This window comes from Saccopteryx leptura, chromosome 5, assembly GCF_036850995.1.
Source record: "Saccopteryx leptura isolate mSacLep1 chromosome 5, mSacLep1_pri_phased_curated, whole genome shotgun sequence".
In the NCBI taxonomy this organism is placed as follows: Eukaryota; Metazoa; Chordata; class Mammalia; order Chiroptera; family Emballonuridae; genus Saccopteryx; species Saccopteryx leptura.
The window spans coordinates 107,704,641-107,720,900 of record NC_089507.1 but is presented as its reverse complement, the minus strand read 5'-3'; the positions used below and the strand labels follow the sequence as shown (position 1 = coordinate 107,720,900).

The 16,260-nt window shown below is 37.1% G+C and overlaps 1 protein-coding gene across 4 annotated transcripts in view; it reads right to left on the bottom strand.

Annotated features, from left to right (window-relative positions):
* The window catches only part of SLC39A12 (solute carrier family 39 member 12), a 78,034-nt gene that overhangs the window by 40,255 nt on the left and 21,519 nt on the right, over positions 1-16,260 (bottom strand). For all 4 annotated transcript variants that reach the window (XM_066384747.1, XM_066384748.1, XM_066384749.1 and 1 more), the window contains 4 exons: positions 15,243-15,415; positions 11,013-11,184; positions 6,272-6,444; positions 1,776-1,928 (listed from right to left, as the gene is read on the bottom strand). In XM_066384747.1, coding sequence (XP_066240844.1) covers positions 1,776-1,928; positions 6,272-6,444; positions 11,013-11,184; positions 15,243-15,415 — 671 coding nt within the window. The remainder of the gene's footprint in view (positions 1-1,775; positions 1,929-6,271; positions 6,445-11,012; positions 11,185-15,242; positions 15,416-16,260) is intronic.

Sequence of the window (16,260 nt, the reverse complement as noted above, 5' to 3'; positions counted from 1 at the left end):
ATTTCTCATTACAGTGGTTCCTCATCTATCTCAGAGGATAGGTTCCAGAACCCCCCGCAATAGGCAAAATTCCACAAAGTAGCGACCTTATATTTATTTTATTATTAATATATACAGAAAACAGTCCTCTGGTTAGCCACCTCCCATCCATCAGCCAATAGTGTGCCCTGTACAATCTCACGTGGGCAAACTAGCTCAAGCAGAAGTGGCCGGCGTAGCTGCATTTTCCATATGTGCGAGTCTTTGTCTACTCATCTGCCATATGCTACATATTTTATTTTGATTTAATATTCTTTTAATATGTTTTAGTTAATTTTTATACTATTATCAATTTTTTAGGCTAGAAAATGCTTATTTGCCACAAAAATAGTTAAAATAATAAATATATGAAAATACCTATATACAGCAAAATCCCACGATATAGCGAAAAAGCTGCGATACAAAATTAGATATATACAATTTTAAAATCTGCAATACACTGAGACCATGAAAAGTGAACTGCAATATGGCGAGGGACAACTGTACATTTAGGTTGATATGTTGGCTTTTTAATTTAGTTTTCCCAGTCTAGGAATGCTAATCTATTGTGTATATAGGTTGATCTATTTTTTCCATGCTTATTAAGATTATAACCCCTTTTATGAAGATTAATGTCCTAAACATCTATAGTAGGTGATATGATTGAAGCTTGAATTCTCAATTTTGAGTTACTATAGCATCCTAGCATACTCCTTAGGCAAAAGCAACCCTACTTCATTAAAACAGAAATTATTTCTCAGGCTTTTGTTTAAAATCTATTTATCATGAAAAATTTCAAATATACAGAAAAACTGAAAGAACTGCAATGTGAACCCTCAGATACCTACTTCTGGGTCCTACCACTCACATTTTGTTATGTCTATTTTTATCACATATCTAGCTGTCCAGCAGTTCTTTACTAATCCACAAATCCATCTTTATTGATGCATAAAATAGAATTTTTAAATAAACTTAGGAATAATAGTAATGAAGTGCTGATATTTTAAGACTACTGAATTTGACCTGAGCACAGTAAAATGCCATAAAGAACTGTAGAGCCTTAGGACTTTGTAAAGAAAACTTGTTTTATTTTCAACTCCTGGAGTCTTTCAACAGTGTTTACCTTTTTAGCCATTCTACCAAACAGTTCAACTATTTTCTTATGAGATAATGTGTAAGAGCAAAAAATAAAATCATTAATTAACCACACTGCATTTATATGTTTCATCAGATATGTAGAACTTGATCAAATACAGGCCCAAATGAAAACAATGATTCAAGCTAAAAAAATAGGGGGCGGGTTGTCACAAATACTATTCCTGAGCATCTTGTTTTTAGACTTTTAAATGCCCTTAAGATAGAAAAAAATGAGTAGTTTTATAAATTTTTAAAAATTTTATTGCTTGAATGATTTTGTTTAGGAAAGACATTCAAAACACTGACTGATAGCTGGGCCTCTGGGCCCCTTCGTTCTCAGACGTGAAATAGTCTCCTGTATCTACACTAGCCATGAAGGTCAAATAGCAGATTATAACAAGTACATCCACAGGCCAGCAACAGATGTTTAAAAGATTAATAACCAGACTTACAGGGAAGCTCCCAGACAGAATGACCTGTGTATTCTGGAGAGCAGAGCCTCATCCCTTACAGAGACAACTTCACGGAGGTATCAATTACTTTTGAGCAAGTGATTTTTCAATAAAAGATGAATATTAATGAAGCCCTAAAACAACGGATAAATAAAATTTAAAATATACCTCAACACTTGGTGTTACAAGAAGAGTAAAACATTTTTCTATCAAGAAAAACCCATGGATGCCGCCAATTAGTCCCAACAGTTTCCAAATGTGACCTTTGCTTTCATGGAAATGTCCAGACTCTGAGGTTTCCTGCTGATGTAAACCAAGAACCTAAAAAAATAAATAAATAAGAGAGAGACATAAAGAAATAACTATTGATGACTTAAATATTAATTGGTAGGTCCAGTATTGAATACACTCGACTTTATTCTGGGGAGCCCGATGACAACCCTGGAACTCACTTAAAGCCCGTTTGGTTTTACATGTGTAAATATTTCCACTGTAGATTTAATCACAGTCAGATAAGATATGTATAAGAGAAAAGAAGGGAGAACTTTGAGTAGCGTCTGCTTTTGAACAGAATAAAGCCTAAGCTTATTTCAGTAAGTGGCCTAAATTTTTATACATTCTCAGTCCTTTAGCTGATTTTTCCCCCCCAGGATCTCAAAAGCATTTGTTTGCACAGCAATGTCTTATAACAAGCCAACGTATTTTATATCCAGAAAAAATATAAAGATACACTTCATCTGGGCTTTTTTCTCCCTATGCCCCATTGCAATTAAAGAATACTGTTTAATAAATGTTCAGATAAGAAATCTGCCTGAGAGACATTTTCTATTGAGCACATACTGTATGCCCAATGATTTTGTCAGCACCTCAGGACAGAAAAGGATACAAGAATAGCATTAGGAATTTTTCTCCAGTTGATTCATCCCATTGTTTGACATATTCCATTGGTTGACCTCATGGTTTCTTATAAGCTATTAAATTATTATTTATCAATATTCCTTCCCCAGAAGAAGGCAATCTAAGAAATAGCTCAGTGTTTTCCTCATGTAGGATGTTACTGACCATTAAAAAGAGAAAAAAGAAATTATATGTGTACATATTATATATGTGTTTATATGTATATGTATGTAGATATTTATATATTTATGTGTTAAACATATATTTACACACAAATATATGAGTGAGTATATACATTGAGTTTATAGACATAAATAAAAACCAGCATATGTTAGTCAACATTTTCTTCTGGTAAAGATATTAAAGGATAACCACCTAATATTTGTAATGAATATTATTTCACAGTATAAAGAACATCGTAATATCACAGAATAGGAAATGACCATACAATCTCAAAATAAAATGTAGATCTTTAAGTTGAAGAAATTTAGCTAGTTTATTTATTTATTTATTTATTTATTTATTTATTTATTTATTTTTATTGATTTTAGTGAGGGGAAAGAGAGAGTGAGTGAGAAAGAGAGAGAGAAGGGGGAGGAGCAGGAAGTATTAACTCTCATATGTGCCTCGACCAGGCAAGCTCAGCATTCAGATTGACACTTTACCCACTGCACTACCACAGGTCAGGCAAATTTAGCTAGTTTAGAGGAAACAATGACAGTGGCAATTTTTTCTCATTTCTCTGCAAGCCCTTTGAACAGTTGGTGTAGATCACATTCAGGAACCACTGATTTTTCTAGCTTTCCACCACCTTGTACTGCATCTTCTTTCCCCCAATAACTTTGGTCCTCGTCCCTTTCCTCAAGTAAAACAACTGCCTTCCAAATTTCATGAAACGCACGTAATTTTTTAAGTTCCCCTCTGAGACATGTCTCTGCTGAGCCAGGTGACAGTCCCAACCCCCCCAAATCCACTCCTCTTCTGTGGAGACTCGGGAGGCCTTAAGATCCTTTTGCTGGTTCCCGGGATCCTGGGAGTGAACAGTTCTACAGTCACTGCAGTGACCTAGAAAAAGGCCTCGGCCACCACCTCGAGCCAATGAGCCCTGAAATATTTCCAGAAAATTAGATTACAGAGGAAATTAAAACTAATAATGGTTTGTTTTATTTTCTCCAATGCTCACTTTGCAATTTTCAAAACATCTAATTATTGAGCCTCTAAGCAATAAGAGTGACCCTGTAGGAAATTGCCAGAGGCATGTGGAAAATTTTAACATCTTGGACTTTGTGATCATTTTTCCATAATAAGAGATTTCTGAGGAAACAGACATCCTCATCTGAAGATCCATCTGCCTGAACTCTTTTGCATCTCAGGTCCTAGTCCTTAAGTTTCTGACAAATAAAAGCCTCAAATTCTTCTTCAGCAAAGAGCCAACTTCCATGCTGTTGCTTACATTTTTCTGAAGTGAAATCTAAACATGGTTAGCTGGATAAAATGGTTCAAATGAAGAGAGGTTAAGGATGGTGCTATTACAGAGGTATAGACAAAGTCAAGTGTGAGAACATGGGATAATGAGACACCCAGACTAGCCCTGCCAGGAAACCATGAGCACCCAGGGCTGAAAAGGCAATGGTTGGAAACAATGTTACTAAAGCTCACTGGGAGGTGGAGCTGGAGAGGAGGCCTCCGTGGGAGCTGTGGAAGTACAGGCATAGTGGAATTCAGCCACTTCTCACCAGTTCCAATACCTAATTTTTTGTTGAGTTTGGTGAACCGGTTGTTAAAATGGCACTGGTAATCAGGGTTCTCCCTAAGGTGGGTGCCTGGGTAGCTGCCCAATATGGAAATCACAAATTTACAAACTTTACTCTTTTTTTTTTTTTTTTTTGTATTTTTCTGAAGCTGGAAAGGGGGAGGCAGTCAGACAGACTCCTGCATGCGCCCGACCGGGATCCACCTGGCACGCCCACCAGGGGGCGACACTCTGCCCATCCGCGGCGTCGCTCTGTCGCGACCAGAGCCACTCTAGCGCCTGGGGCAGAGGCCAAGGAGCCATCCCCAGCACCCGGGCCATCTTTGCTCCAGTGGAGCCTCGCTGCGGGAGGGGAAGAGAGAGACAGAGAGGAAGGAGAGGGGGAGGGGAGAAGCAGATGGGCGCTTCTCCTGTGTGCCCTGGCCAGGAATCGAACCCAGGACTTCCGCACGCAACTTTACTCTTTTTTAATGTTCATCTGTGCAACAGCGTATTCTAAGCGCCTGTAATGATGTTCATTCCGTCCATAGGTGAAAAAAATTTGACAGAACTATGCTTGTAATGTTAATCCATTTCATAAAACTCATTATACCTTTGATGAAACACTGCATTTTAATTCCTTCATGTTTGTTATCTCAATAAACAAACATATAATGTAAAGAGAAAAAGGGCCAAACAACCAGGGGGTGACAGCTGTCATTTGTTTCAGCTTTGTGTTATGCCCCAAATTCCCCTGAGATATTGTGAGTGTGCTGGTGTTCCCTGAACAGGAGAACTAATAGGAAGCTAGGACATAGTGAACCAATAGAACTATAGATTTCAAGGGTTATTTTATTACCCATCTCAGAAGCCATGGAAGAATGCTCACAACTTTCCCTTGACAAACAGGTTTGTCTTACACATTAGTTGATCGTATTTAATCTGCATAGCCTATACCACTTACTAATTCAACCTAGAAATTTTCATTTAGTATCGATAAAATGAAGAAAATGTATGTTACATTAATATTTTTATTAATATTTTAAAACTTTCTTATAATCTCATTTTGTGTACCTCTTTTACTGTTCTTACTTAAATATTAAATGCATGAAATAATAAACTACTTTTTGATATATCATTTTTTTATACTCACAATAGTCATTAGGGAAGAGGACTGACTGGCTGTTAAATTATTTGAATCCCATCACTGACTGCAGGTAATCAGCTACTTTTAGAGCAGCAATTTTCAACCTTTATCATCTCATGGCACACACAAACTAATTACTAAAATTCTGCGGCACACCAAAAATATACTTTTTGCCAATATGACAAATAAAATAGGTATAATTTTGATTCATTCACACCAGACGGCTATTGTTGTGTTGGCTGTTGTCTGTTTGGGTTTTTTTTATTTGACAATCTACAGAAGAAGATGTCGGTGCCCCTGACCAAATAGGTTTTTAAAAAATTGCATGTTTTAAAATTTTTTGCAGCACACCAGTTGAAAATTATTGTTCTATAGCAAATACCAGAACCAGGAGGGGGCAGGAAGAAATAGCCCTGCTACTCTCTCCTCCTGTCCTGACTTTTCTGTGATGCCTCCCATTGGTTGAACCCAATAACTATCCATCCTGCAAGGGGCTAAGGATGCAGCCTTCCAGAGCACAAAAGACAGCAGAGAAGGGCAGAGAATGAAATGGACACATTTTGAGGGCACTGGAGAAAGTCACTGTCATGTCTTATAGCCTGTTCATTTTTATTTACAGGTAATTAGCAAATACTTCTTGAATTTTTCTTAGTAGCAATCTATATCTGATCCCTTTTTTTCTCTCAAAAATAAGAATAACATGTGGTGAACATAACAATTGGTTATCCCTTTTCTCCTACAAGTGCTTTGGAGAAATGATAGTACTTCCAAGGAAAACATCGGCCACTGTATCTACTCACCCAAGCTGCTGTGACATAAACGCATCCTGAGAATAAATATCCAGAGAAATTGAAAACACTCCATCTGAAATGGGAAAAAGCAGCATACCTGAGGGATAAGGTGGAGCAAAGCATCCCCAGAGAGGGTCCCAACAGCCAGGCCCACAAACAGCTGTAAAACGAGCCTGTAGTTCTCCTCTCGGCCGTGGAAAAGGATCAGTGTTGTCCCGAGCATGGAGCCCAGTGTGAGCAGCATCACCGCCAAGGTGCTGTAGCCATATTCTAAGTTGAAAGGAGATGCAGACACAGTCAGTGCTCCTCACCTTCTGTCAGTGCCTCAGCTCATGAAAATGACAGAAGAATCTATCTTATAATGCTGACAAGGGATATGAAATTGTTTATTGTTAAGTGTGATACTGGCTAAAAGGTTTTAATTTTTAAGAAAAGAATGAAAAGACTTTCACCTAAAAATTCTGTTGCTTTTAAGTTGCCCTAATGACTGCTTATTAAAAAAAAAATCATGGTGGCAAGCAAGGACCTGGCTTACCTCCTACCCCCCCCCCCCAAGAAATTAATTTTTCTCACTTTAAACTACAACCTCTGTGGACAGATACTGGTTGTGGGGAAATAATAGTAAGACCCAGGCTGTGGGCTCTGGCCAACAACATGAATTTCAGAGGCTGTCTGGCTCCCACGCCTTTCAGAGCCGACTGGCCCGGCAACTGCTGTGTAAGGTGTAAGCCCTAATATCACCTTCCTGCCCCTTGCACTGATGTCACATTGGCACCATGCCATCATTGTCCCTAAACACTATATCTGCCCCTCTGGCACTTCTAGGAGGGAGGAATAAAGCACTGCAGCATGTCTCATATTCCTCCAGTTCCCAGTGCTCTCTTCACCTTGGGAATCTCACCACCGAAGCCATCCCTTGCAGAGCAGGTGGAGTCCAACACTGGTAACGATTTCCATCTAGTCACACTTAAACCTTTTGTAGGCAAGCCAGTGTGGTTACAATGGGAACATACAGTTTGGGCCCATGTAGATCTATGTTTGTGTACAAAATGATTAATTTCTTTCAAAAGTTCTCAAGATTATTTGTAATGTCAAAAACACTTATTATTCTCAATGACTAAAATGAGTGAATGTGTTGGTAAACACTGATCAATGAATGATTAATGGCTGATAATAAAGTTGGACAGCCTACATTTTAGATTATTACAATAATATTTTTTAACCTTGAAATTTATTTGTTTCTACAAGTTGTAGACTTTTCAAAAATATTCAGAAAGTACAATATTTTAAATTATTCTAAATAAACCCCAAATATGTATGAGGAGAGCAGAAACAAAGGGGGAAAAGAAAGAGAAAGATTAACAGGAAAAAGTGGCTTTCAGAGTCAAATATGAATGACTTGGAGGTAAAGAGTTACTCAAGCCAACACTTTCCTTTGGTTGCAGATTTCCAGAACATATACTCTGTTTTCTACTTATTTAGAAATTACTAACAATTCATGGCAAACTGGTTTGTAAACAATAAAGGAAGGTAATTACAAAATTAAACTATCACTTCTTTCAGTGACTACACACAGATAAATAAATTAAATCAAACAATGTAGTAATTATACTACTTAAAGTCCATTGTAGATTTTAAGAAACCATCATCTTAGAGGTAGTTATAATAGAAAATAGGTAGTCGGTTCTCATTATCCTTGCAGTTTTCTGGAACGTTCACTCTGTATGTTAGATCATATTAATGATTCTAGCTGATAACATGGTAATAGGGTGTGATTTTAAGATGAAGTTTATTGAATTTTAAGTTCTAAACTATATAGCAGTCTAATATTAAAATAGAGTTGATTAAAAAAAATGAAATGAAATAGAGTTGATTGTATATTCAAAGAAAACAAAAAAAAATTTTTAATTAAGTGAGAGGCAGGAAAGCAAGAGAGACAGAGTCTGGCATGCACCCCAATGGAACCCACCCAGCAAGCCCCCTAGGGCTCTGCCTCTCTGGGGTCTCTGCTTTGCTGCTCAGCAACTGAGCTATTTTAGTGCCTGAACAAGGCCATGGAGCCATCGTCAGCACCTGGAGCCAACTTTGCTTGAACCACTCGAGCCACGGCTGCAGGAAGGAAAGAGAGAGAGAGGGGGGGGAGGGGTGTAGAAGCAGATGGTCATTTCTCCTGTGTGCCCTGACCGGGAATCGAACCTGGAACTTCCACACACTGGGCTCAGCCAAGGCCAAAAACAAAAATTCTCAAACTTTGATTTCCCCACTCTTATCACCATTCTTTTACTGCTAGGAATCCACTATAAAGTGATTGTTATTTAATAGATATAGAGTTTCCATTTTGCAAGATGAAATGTTCTAGAAATCTGTTGCACAACAATGTGAAAATACTTAATACTACTGAACTGTAGATATTACACCTAAGAATAATTAAGATCATAAATTCCATGTCTTTTTTTTTTTTTTTTTACCACAATTACAGTTTAAAAAATAACAAAATGATTTAGAATGATCATACAGCTACTTAGAACTTTTGTTCTGTTCTAATTTAGTAAAAAAATAAATAAAAATAAATAAAAACCTATATTATAAAAAACCCTGGAGATATTTAATCATGTTTCATACTCTATTCTTCCACAAACAGATTTCATGTGGAAATGTCATTCTTCTCATGTAATACATAAAGACATTTGAAGTTTAATACAAACACCTGGGTGCCTAATAAAGTTTAAAGTTGCCACATTTTTAAGGTAGTTACAAAAGTTCATAAAATGTTAAAAACTCACAAGAACAAATCAACATCTGACATTTCCAAGGCAAAAGGCACAGTTCCAAGTTCTGGGATTCCTCTTTTCCTCTCCCCTTTGTCCTGAGGGCCTGACAGTGTGGTATTGGAAGAGAACGAATGTTTCCTCACTTTAGAGCTTATGGATGTTTTTAGGTCCTCTGTGAGTCAGATTTCACCTGTTCCCATATGCAAAGCACAGCCCCCAAACCACAAAATCTCTGACTTTTGTGGCCATCAGATTTTACTAACTTAACTTACCCCAATTCCCTTCACAGGTGCCATGGCATCTTGATTGGAGCCAGGTGACTTGCAGACAAACACTAGGTAAATGTTTCTCATCGTTACAGTGGAACTTAACAAAATAATTAAATTCTTAGCCACTACTTTAAGCAGCTACTTTTCATAGATCTGAAACTTGATTTATACATAGTCATAATGTCTAAATCGATTCTCAATGTATAAATAGAATTCATGAAATTGAATCGAAGGTGATGCTTAGAGATTGAGTTTTACTACACTGAACAATGTTTTCTTAATAATGTCTCCCCCTTGTCATCACCTCTTCATCTTATATTTCTGTAATTTCAAAAGGCCAATACAAGCCTTTCCCTTTAGTTACATAATGCAACATTTTAAATTGAGGACAGTAATGTTTATCTAGGTTATTCAGTGAGTGTGAGTTGTTTGAATTTTTCTTAGGAAGACTATCCATCACAGGGTCTAGAAGGTCATTAGAAAGATCAAAACTTTTTTCACGGATCTTCAGTTTATAAACCCATTCCCAGGTAGCCCGTATGTATTAGACACTGTGTCACATCATGGGAATATAAACATGCTCCTAGAAGCTCCAAGGGATTGTGGTCTGTCTGCCTCATCCATTTTTGAGTCATCACTGATCACTAGGTGCTGAATTATTTAGCAGTTCACTTATAATAAAGCTTTCTTCCTCTGGTAAATGTGGACTTTTAGATATTTGACCTGGCATGTTTTTGTTCACCTAAAATTTTCAAATGAGTCTCTTGATGCTGCAGAATCCATTGTGACTTAGAAGCGAGTAGCCAAACAATTGAGCTATTATGGAAACTGCAGACTGTCTCAAAGAAAAAGAAAGGTCACTGAAAAAATATGTATAAGGCCCTCAGGTCAATGATAATATTTTAAAGGTTTCTTGTGTTATCTGTCAAGTTTTTCTATCCACCGTGGATGTTCCTGGGTAATCATTTTATAAAAATTTTCAATGTCTTTTTGTACATAGTATCCCATTGGAACCTTACCAGAACCCTCTTAAGCCTTCCAGAAGAGCTCACCTACTGCACTGACCCAACAGGAGACAGGTGAGAGCACATCCAGGGCACCTGCCAGGTCTGGGAAGCTGGTACCTGCCTGCACGTGTCGCCACCATTCCAGAGCAGCCTCTGGTTCACCCCAGAGTGCATTCATGCTTTCTGTTTTACATGTGCTGTGATGTGTGAAAGGATGGGAAGCCCTGGAGGATATCACTGCTTTCCCACTGTGCAGAAAAAGAGATGGGCTCTGGAAATGAAGAGATTGCTGAAGATCACAGAGTCGGCTGGGGATAGAACCCACAACTCAACTCCGCACTTCTGATTCCAACATTACATGTGTTCTTTCTCTTCTACTATGCCGCTTCTCAACTACGTACTTTTAAGTTGGTCTGTAACCAAGTCCTACAAAGGGCACAAAATTAATTTATATAAATTGTATACAAAATATATATATTCATTGAAAGCTAGCATAGCACAGTGATTAAAAACATTGACTCTGGAGCCAGCTTGGTTAGGTTTGAATCTCAACTCTATTACTTACCTGAGGTGTGTCCTTGGGCAAGTCACTTAACCTCTATGCACCTCAGTTTCCTCATCTGTAAAATGGGGATAATATCTAGCTCATAGCATTGTTGTAAGGATGAAATGAGTTGATAAGTGTAAAATGCTTAGAGAAGTACCTGCTTCATAGTTAAGTACCCAGTGTACACGCTTATTATTACATATATTGTGTGTATTCCATTTCTTAGGGAAGAAGCAGAACTCACTCTCCAGAGTGGTGGGCAGCAGGTTTGCTTGTTGGTCCCTGGGCAGCTGGCAAGAGCAGCTTAGTAATTGTTGGATGATTCCTGGACTCATTTGCTTAAAGTCCTCCTTAGAAATAGGTGAAAGGCTGTTCTGTAGAAATATCTTCACCAGTTGCCCAGCAGAGAAGCAAGTCTGTATGGGAAAAACATACTTTGTTACTAACCTCAGCACACAAACTCACAATCAATTGCCATTCTGGCTAAAATGGACACATACAGCCTGGCATTTAGCATTTACATACCATCTAGTTAACACAGCATTTGTCAATTGACATCTCCACAAAAACAATTGAAATCATTGTTTTGCCTACTGATATCTACCTAAATCTTTGCAGTTTTCTTTTTATATTATGGGCATATTTATAATAGATGAGAATTATAAATAAACAGAATATGCAACAGGTCTCTGAAAAATTGCCACAAGTCATTTTGTCCATCTCAGAAGTGTTAAGGTCTGATTTTGTATATCAAAAATAACATATAAAAACTTTAATTTGTGGATGAGAATGGTACATAGTTCCACTAACACAAATGGATGTCATCTATTGAAATAAGACCCCAGTATAATGGCTTTGCAATCTTTAATTACAATCAATAAGGTTTTTTGTTTTTTTTGTCTGTTTGTTTAAGTGAGAGGAGGGGAAATAGAGAGACAGACACCTGCATGCACCCCAACATGGATCAGGCAAACCCCCATCTGGGCTGGCATTCGGACCAACCAAGCCACCCTTAATTCCCCGGGCCAACGCTCAAACCAATCAAACCACTGGCTGTGAGAAGGGAAAAGAGAGAGAAGAGGTAGAGAGAGGAGAAGAGAAGAGAAGAAGATGGTCACTTCTCATGTGTGCCCTGACTAAGGATCGAACCCAGAACATCTACATGCCAGCCTGACACTCTATTCATTGAGCCAACCAATCAGGGTTTTTTTTAAAAAAAATTTTATCAGTGACTTAAAGGCTTATTTCTTTGGGACCAACTATCTTCTCCTTTCTGTTCCCCTTTGCACATATCTATTACCTTTCACAATCTTGCCTTCTCTCTTTCAGAAATTACATGGACATATAATCCCCAACTTTGGAGTGACCTTTTAGTCCACAAACCCAAGGTTGAGTTGATTCTGCTCATAGAGATCTCTGATGGCTTTAGCAAAGCCACAGATGGACTCTTGGGTCAGACATCCATTTGGTTCAATCAGTTTTTCCCACAAGATAGGAGGTGGGATCATGCTGTTTAAACATGGCTGCTGGCCTCATTCCCGTGGGTGAGGAAGAGACTTCTCAGCAAGGAACAGGGCAAGGACTTTGAAACTTATCTACTACAAAAAGCAACAACAGGAAACTAAACTTGTGATTTTTTTTTCCTTATCAAAGGAAAAATCCTCAAAACCTATTCTCTTTTTTATCATTTATTACTAATGGAATATAATTACAATGGTACCTTGAAATACGAATTTAATTTGTTCCGTAACCGAGCTCGTAAGTCAGTCAACTCATATATCAAACTGCCGATACTGGACCCGTGCACCAACGCGCCAACTAGCTGCAGCTTCCAGAATCACGACTCGTATCTCAGAATTTCGCTCAGATCTCGAGCAAAAATACGGATCTAGTCTCAGCTCATATCTTAAAAAAAATTTGTATGTTGGTCTGTTCGTATCTCAAGGAACCACTGTACTTTATCATTTAAAATACTGACAACAAGAAGAGAAACTAGCAACAAACTTTTGATGATGACTACTCCACAATAAATATGCTTTTGTGTGTGTGTGACAGACAGAGGGACAGATAGGGCAGATAGACAGGAAGGGAGAGAGATGAGAAGCATCAATTCTTCATTGCAACACCTTAGTTGTTCATTGATTGTTTTCTCATATGTGCCTTGATGGGGTGGGAGGGGGGCTACAGCAGACCGAGTGACTCGTTGCTTGAGCCAGTGACCCAGTGACCTTGGGCTCAAGCTGGTGAGCCTTGCTCAAACCAGATGAGCCTACACTCCAGCTGGCAACCTCGGGGTCTCGAACCTGGGTCTTCTGCATCCCAGTCCGACGCTCTATCCCCTGTGCCACCGCCTGGTCCGGCCACAATAAATATTCTTATTGGAGAATGACTGGCAAGTAAATGAATGTAGAGATAACAGGAACAGACTGCCATGATAAGCTTCTGTGCCTTTGATCTTTATTTGCTGTTTCTGTGCTATTTAGGTCATTGTTTTACATTTCCTCTGATATGACTAAAACAAATGTCTTTAAAGACAATGCATTATATTTAAACACAACACATTTTTTATTTTAAAAAATTGCATAAATATTTGGATTACCCAGACAATGACTTTTACAATTTCTTTATCCCTTTACATAAAACTTCAATATATATGTATACTTGTGCTGATATCAGACTTCTATGGTAAGTTTACAAATATATTCTAAAGCAGTGCTTCTTGAACTTTAGTTTTGAAAATTTTTTGGAAGGCTTATTAAAGGACAGAGTACTGGACTTCACTCTTGGAGTTTATGATTCAGTAGATCCTGGAGTGGAACCTAGGAACTGGTATTTCTAACCAGTTGCCAGGTGATGCTGATGTTGCTGGTCCAGGGACAGCACTTTGGGGACCACTGGTCTAAATAATACAGGAAGGGTCCTCAGAGCTGGTCTCCTATCTTAGGGTCTCATCAAGAGTCAGAAGGAAAGTGACATGTTGGGACAGAGAAGAATTGTAGAAGAGAGAAGAAGTTATTCTGCTTATTTTGTGAAGTCAGCCCAGGAAATGATTATTACTGTTTTTAGAAGTTTCATGGCTTAATTAGGTCATCTCTAAATTTTAAAAAATAACCTTGGCCCTGAAACAGCTTTTAAAGAAACTTTGCCAACAAGAATTTTATATAGTCATCCACTCTTGTCATCTTCAGTTGGATACAATAAACACTGAAAGAATGAATTTGTATAGCTACCTTTTAACAAAAAAGTAAAGAAATAACAGTAAAAAATTCATTTTAAAAAGTGTATAGTAGTAAAAATATGTGATTCTACCCAATCATGTATTTATAACTCATGGAAACAGCAATCAGCAGTGTTAAGACTATGTGAGAAATTATGCTCTCTTCAAATATAGGTTGTGCTCAATAACAATACTGCTCATCTAAGATACAAATAACAAAAATCGTTTTTATTTATTTAAATCAACATTTCCTAAACAATAACATAGTTGTTAAGGGCACCGAACACGCTATCAAGCAACCTATGTATATATTCTCAGTTTCTGTGAACTTAAGCAATTACTTATTAGCTCCATGCCTCCGTTCCATCATCTGTAAGATGAAATACTATAACCTAACCTCATATAGTTGTAATAATTAAATGAAGTAATGCAGGTGACATAGCACAGTGTCTAATACATAGTAAGTACTCAATAAATGTAAGCCATTATCACAGAACACTAATTTCTTATGATTTTAAATAATTAGGGTAGGGAAGGATTCTATGGTCAAAATTTGAGAAATATTAGCTTTGATAAGAATAAAGAGGTTTATTTACGAAAGGACTTCCCAAGTATGTTTTTCCAGTATTTCCCAAACTTATTTGAGCATAGCACCCATTTTCAAGATGCATCAAGGTATACTAGTAAATGCATTTTTGAATATACATTAAGAAACGTGGATATGTTTACATGATCATATATAACCTTTTCTCAAAAATCATTTCAGTGCTATACAAATATTTCTCTGTTGCTCACAGCTCAAAGTAATCTCTTTGTAATTTAATCTAAATTAACTAATCTAAGCTTAAAGTATTCAGTCATCATTGTATGGAATACCTTATCCTCCTAAGCTCCATAGGAGCTATGCTTATTTTGGTTCAATACCGTACATAGCCTTAATGCCAACAATAGTGACTTGCACATAGTAAAGGTTTAATATATATATAAAATTAGTTATTCATGCATTCAGTATAGACCTGAGAAAAGAAAGAGTAATATACATTATTCTCCTAAATATCTTGGCCTTCGTGTCTATGTTTGCAGAGGTCCACTTGCAGAAGGAAAAAAATTATGGCAACTCTGTGGAAATAGAATATTTTTACATTTCAGAAAGTACACATTATCATTTAAGTCATCTATAACTCTTATAGAGAACTTTCATAGCTGGGCTTCCATTGAGAGTAACAAATGATGATATAAGAGGAATAATGACAATACCTGATCCCAGGAAATTGGACTATCATCTGACTCTTGGTCCATGAATACAGAGAGATTAGGGTAACTCCAATCATGAATTGTTATATTGTTTTGTTTCCTTTGATATTGATGGACTTTATCTTTTCTGCTACAGGCACTTTTGATCCAGAGAATGTTAAGAAGTTGGTCTAGTTCTAGAAATTTCATACAAAGTCTGGTGTCACGTAGAATAAAGACAGGTCAATTTCAGAATAGTCACAATTTCACATGGCCACAGAATAAATACTTTATTAATTAAATTTGGTTCTAAGAAAAAAATTTATTCTGAACATTAATAAATAACATTTATACTTCATGTGGATATTGGTTCCTTCACAAGATCTTGGCTAAGCTTTGGGGCTGAACTCGTCTTACGAAGATCTTCCCACCATATTTATCTCCTAGAGAAAATGAAATAAGTAATTCTACCAAAGCAATGCCTTCAATTAGGCCAACCAATTCTTTTTCTAAGTGTTCCCTATAAAAATGTAAACAAAAGATGACACTGGCCAAATCCGTAGAAAATTTATTTCTCTGAGGCACTATACATCCTTAGTAGATTAACTATAACTTCAATGTAGTTAAGTCAACCAAATTATTTTTCTCTTAATTGTTTATGCAGAAAAGGGAAAGAAAATGAAAAAAAAATGTTCAGATTGTAGAGACAAACTAGACCTTGTTCTTTAATGCTACTGTGGTATGGTGGTCAGTTCTTTCCCTTGGTCAGTTTTTACAAATTTATTGATGCAGGTCAGAAAGGATTGGCATGATATATTCAAAGCAATGAAAACCAAGGACCTACAACCAAGATTATTCTACCCAGCAAAGTTATAATTTAGAATCAAAGGACACAGAGTTTCCCAGACCAAACAAAGCTAAAGAAGTTCATCACCACCAAACCAGTATTACATGAAATGTTAAAGGGTCTTTTTTAAGAAGATGAAAAAGATAAAAAATATGAACAATAAAATGGTAATAAATATGTATCTATCAACAATTG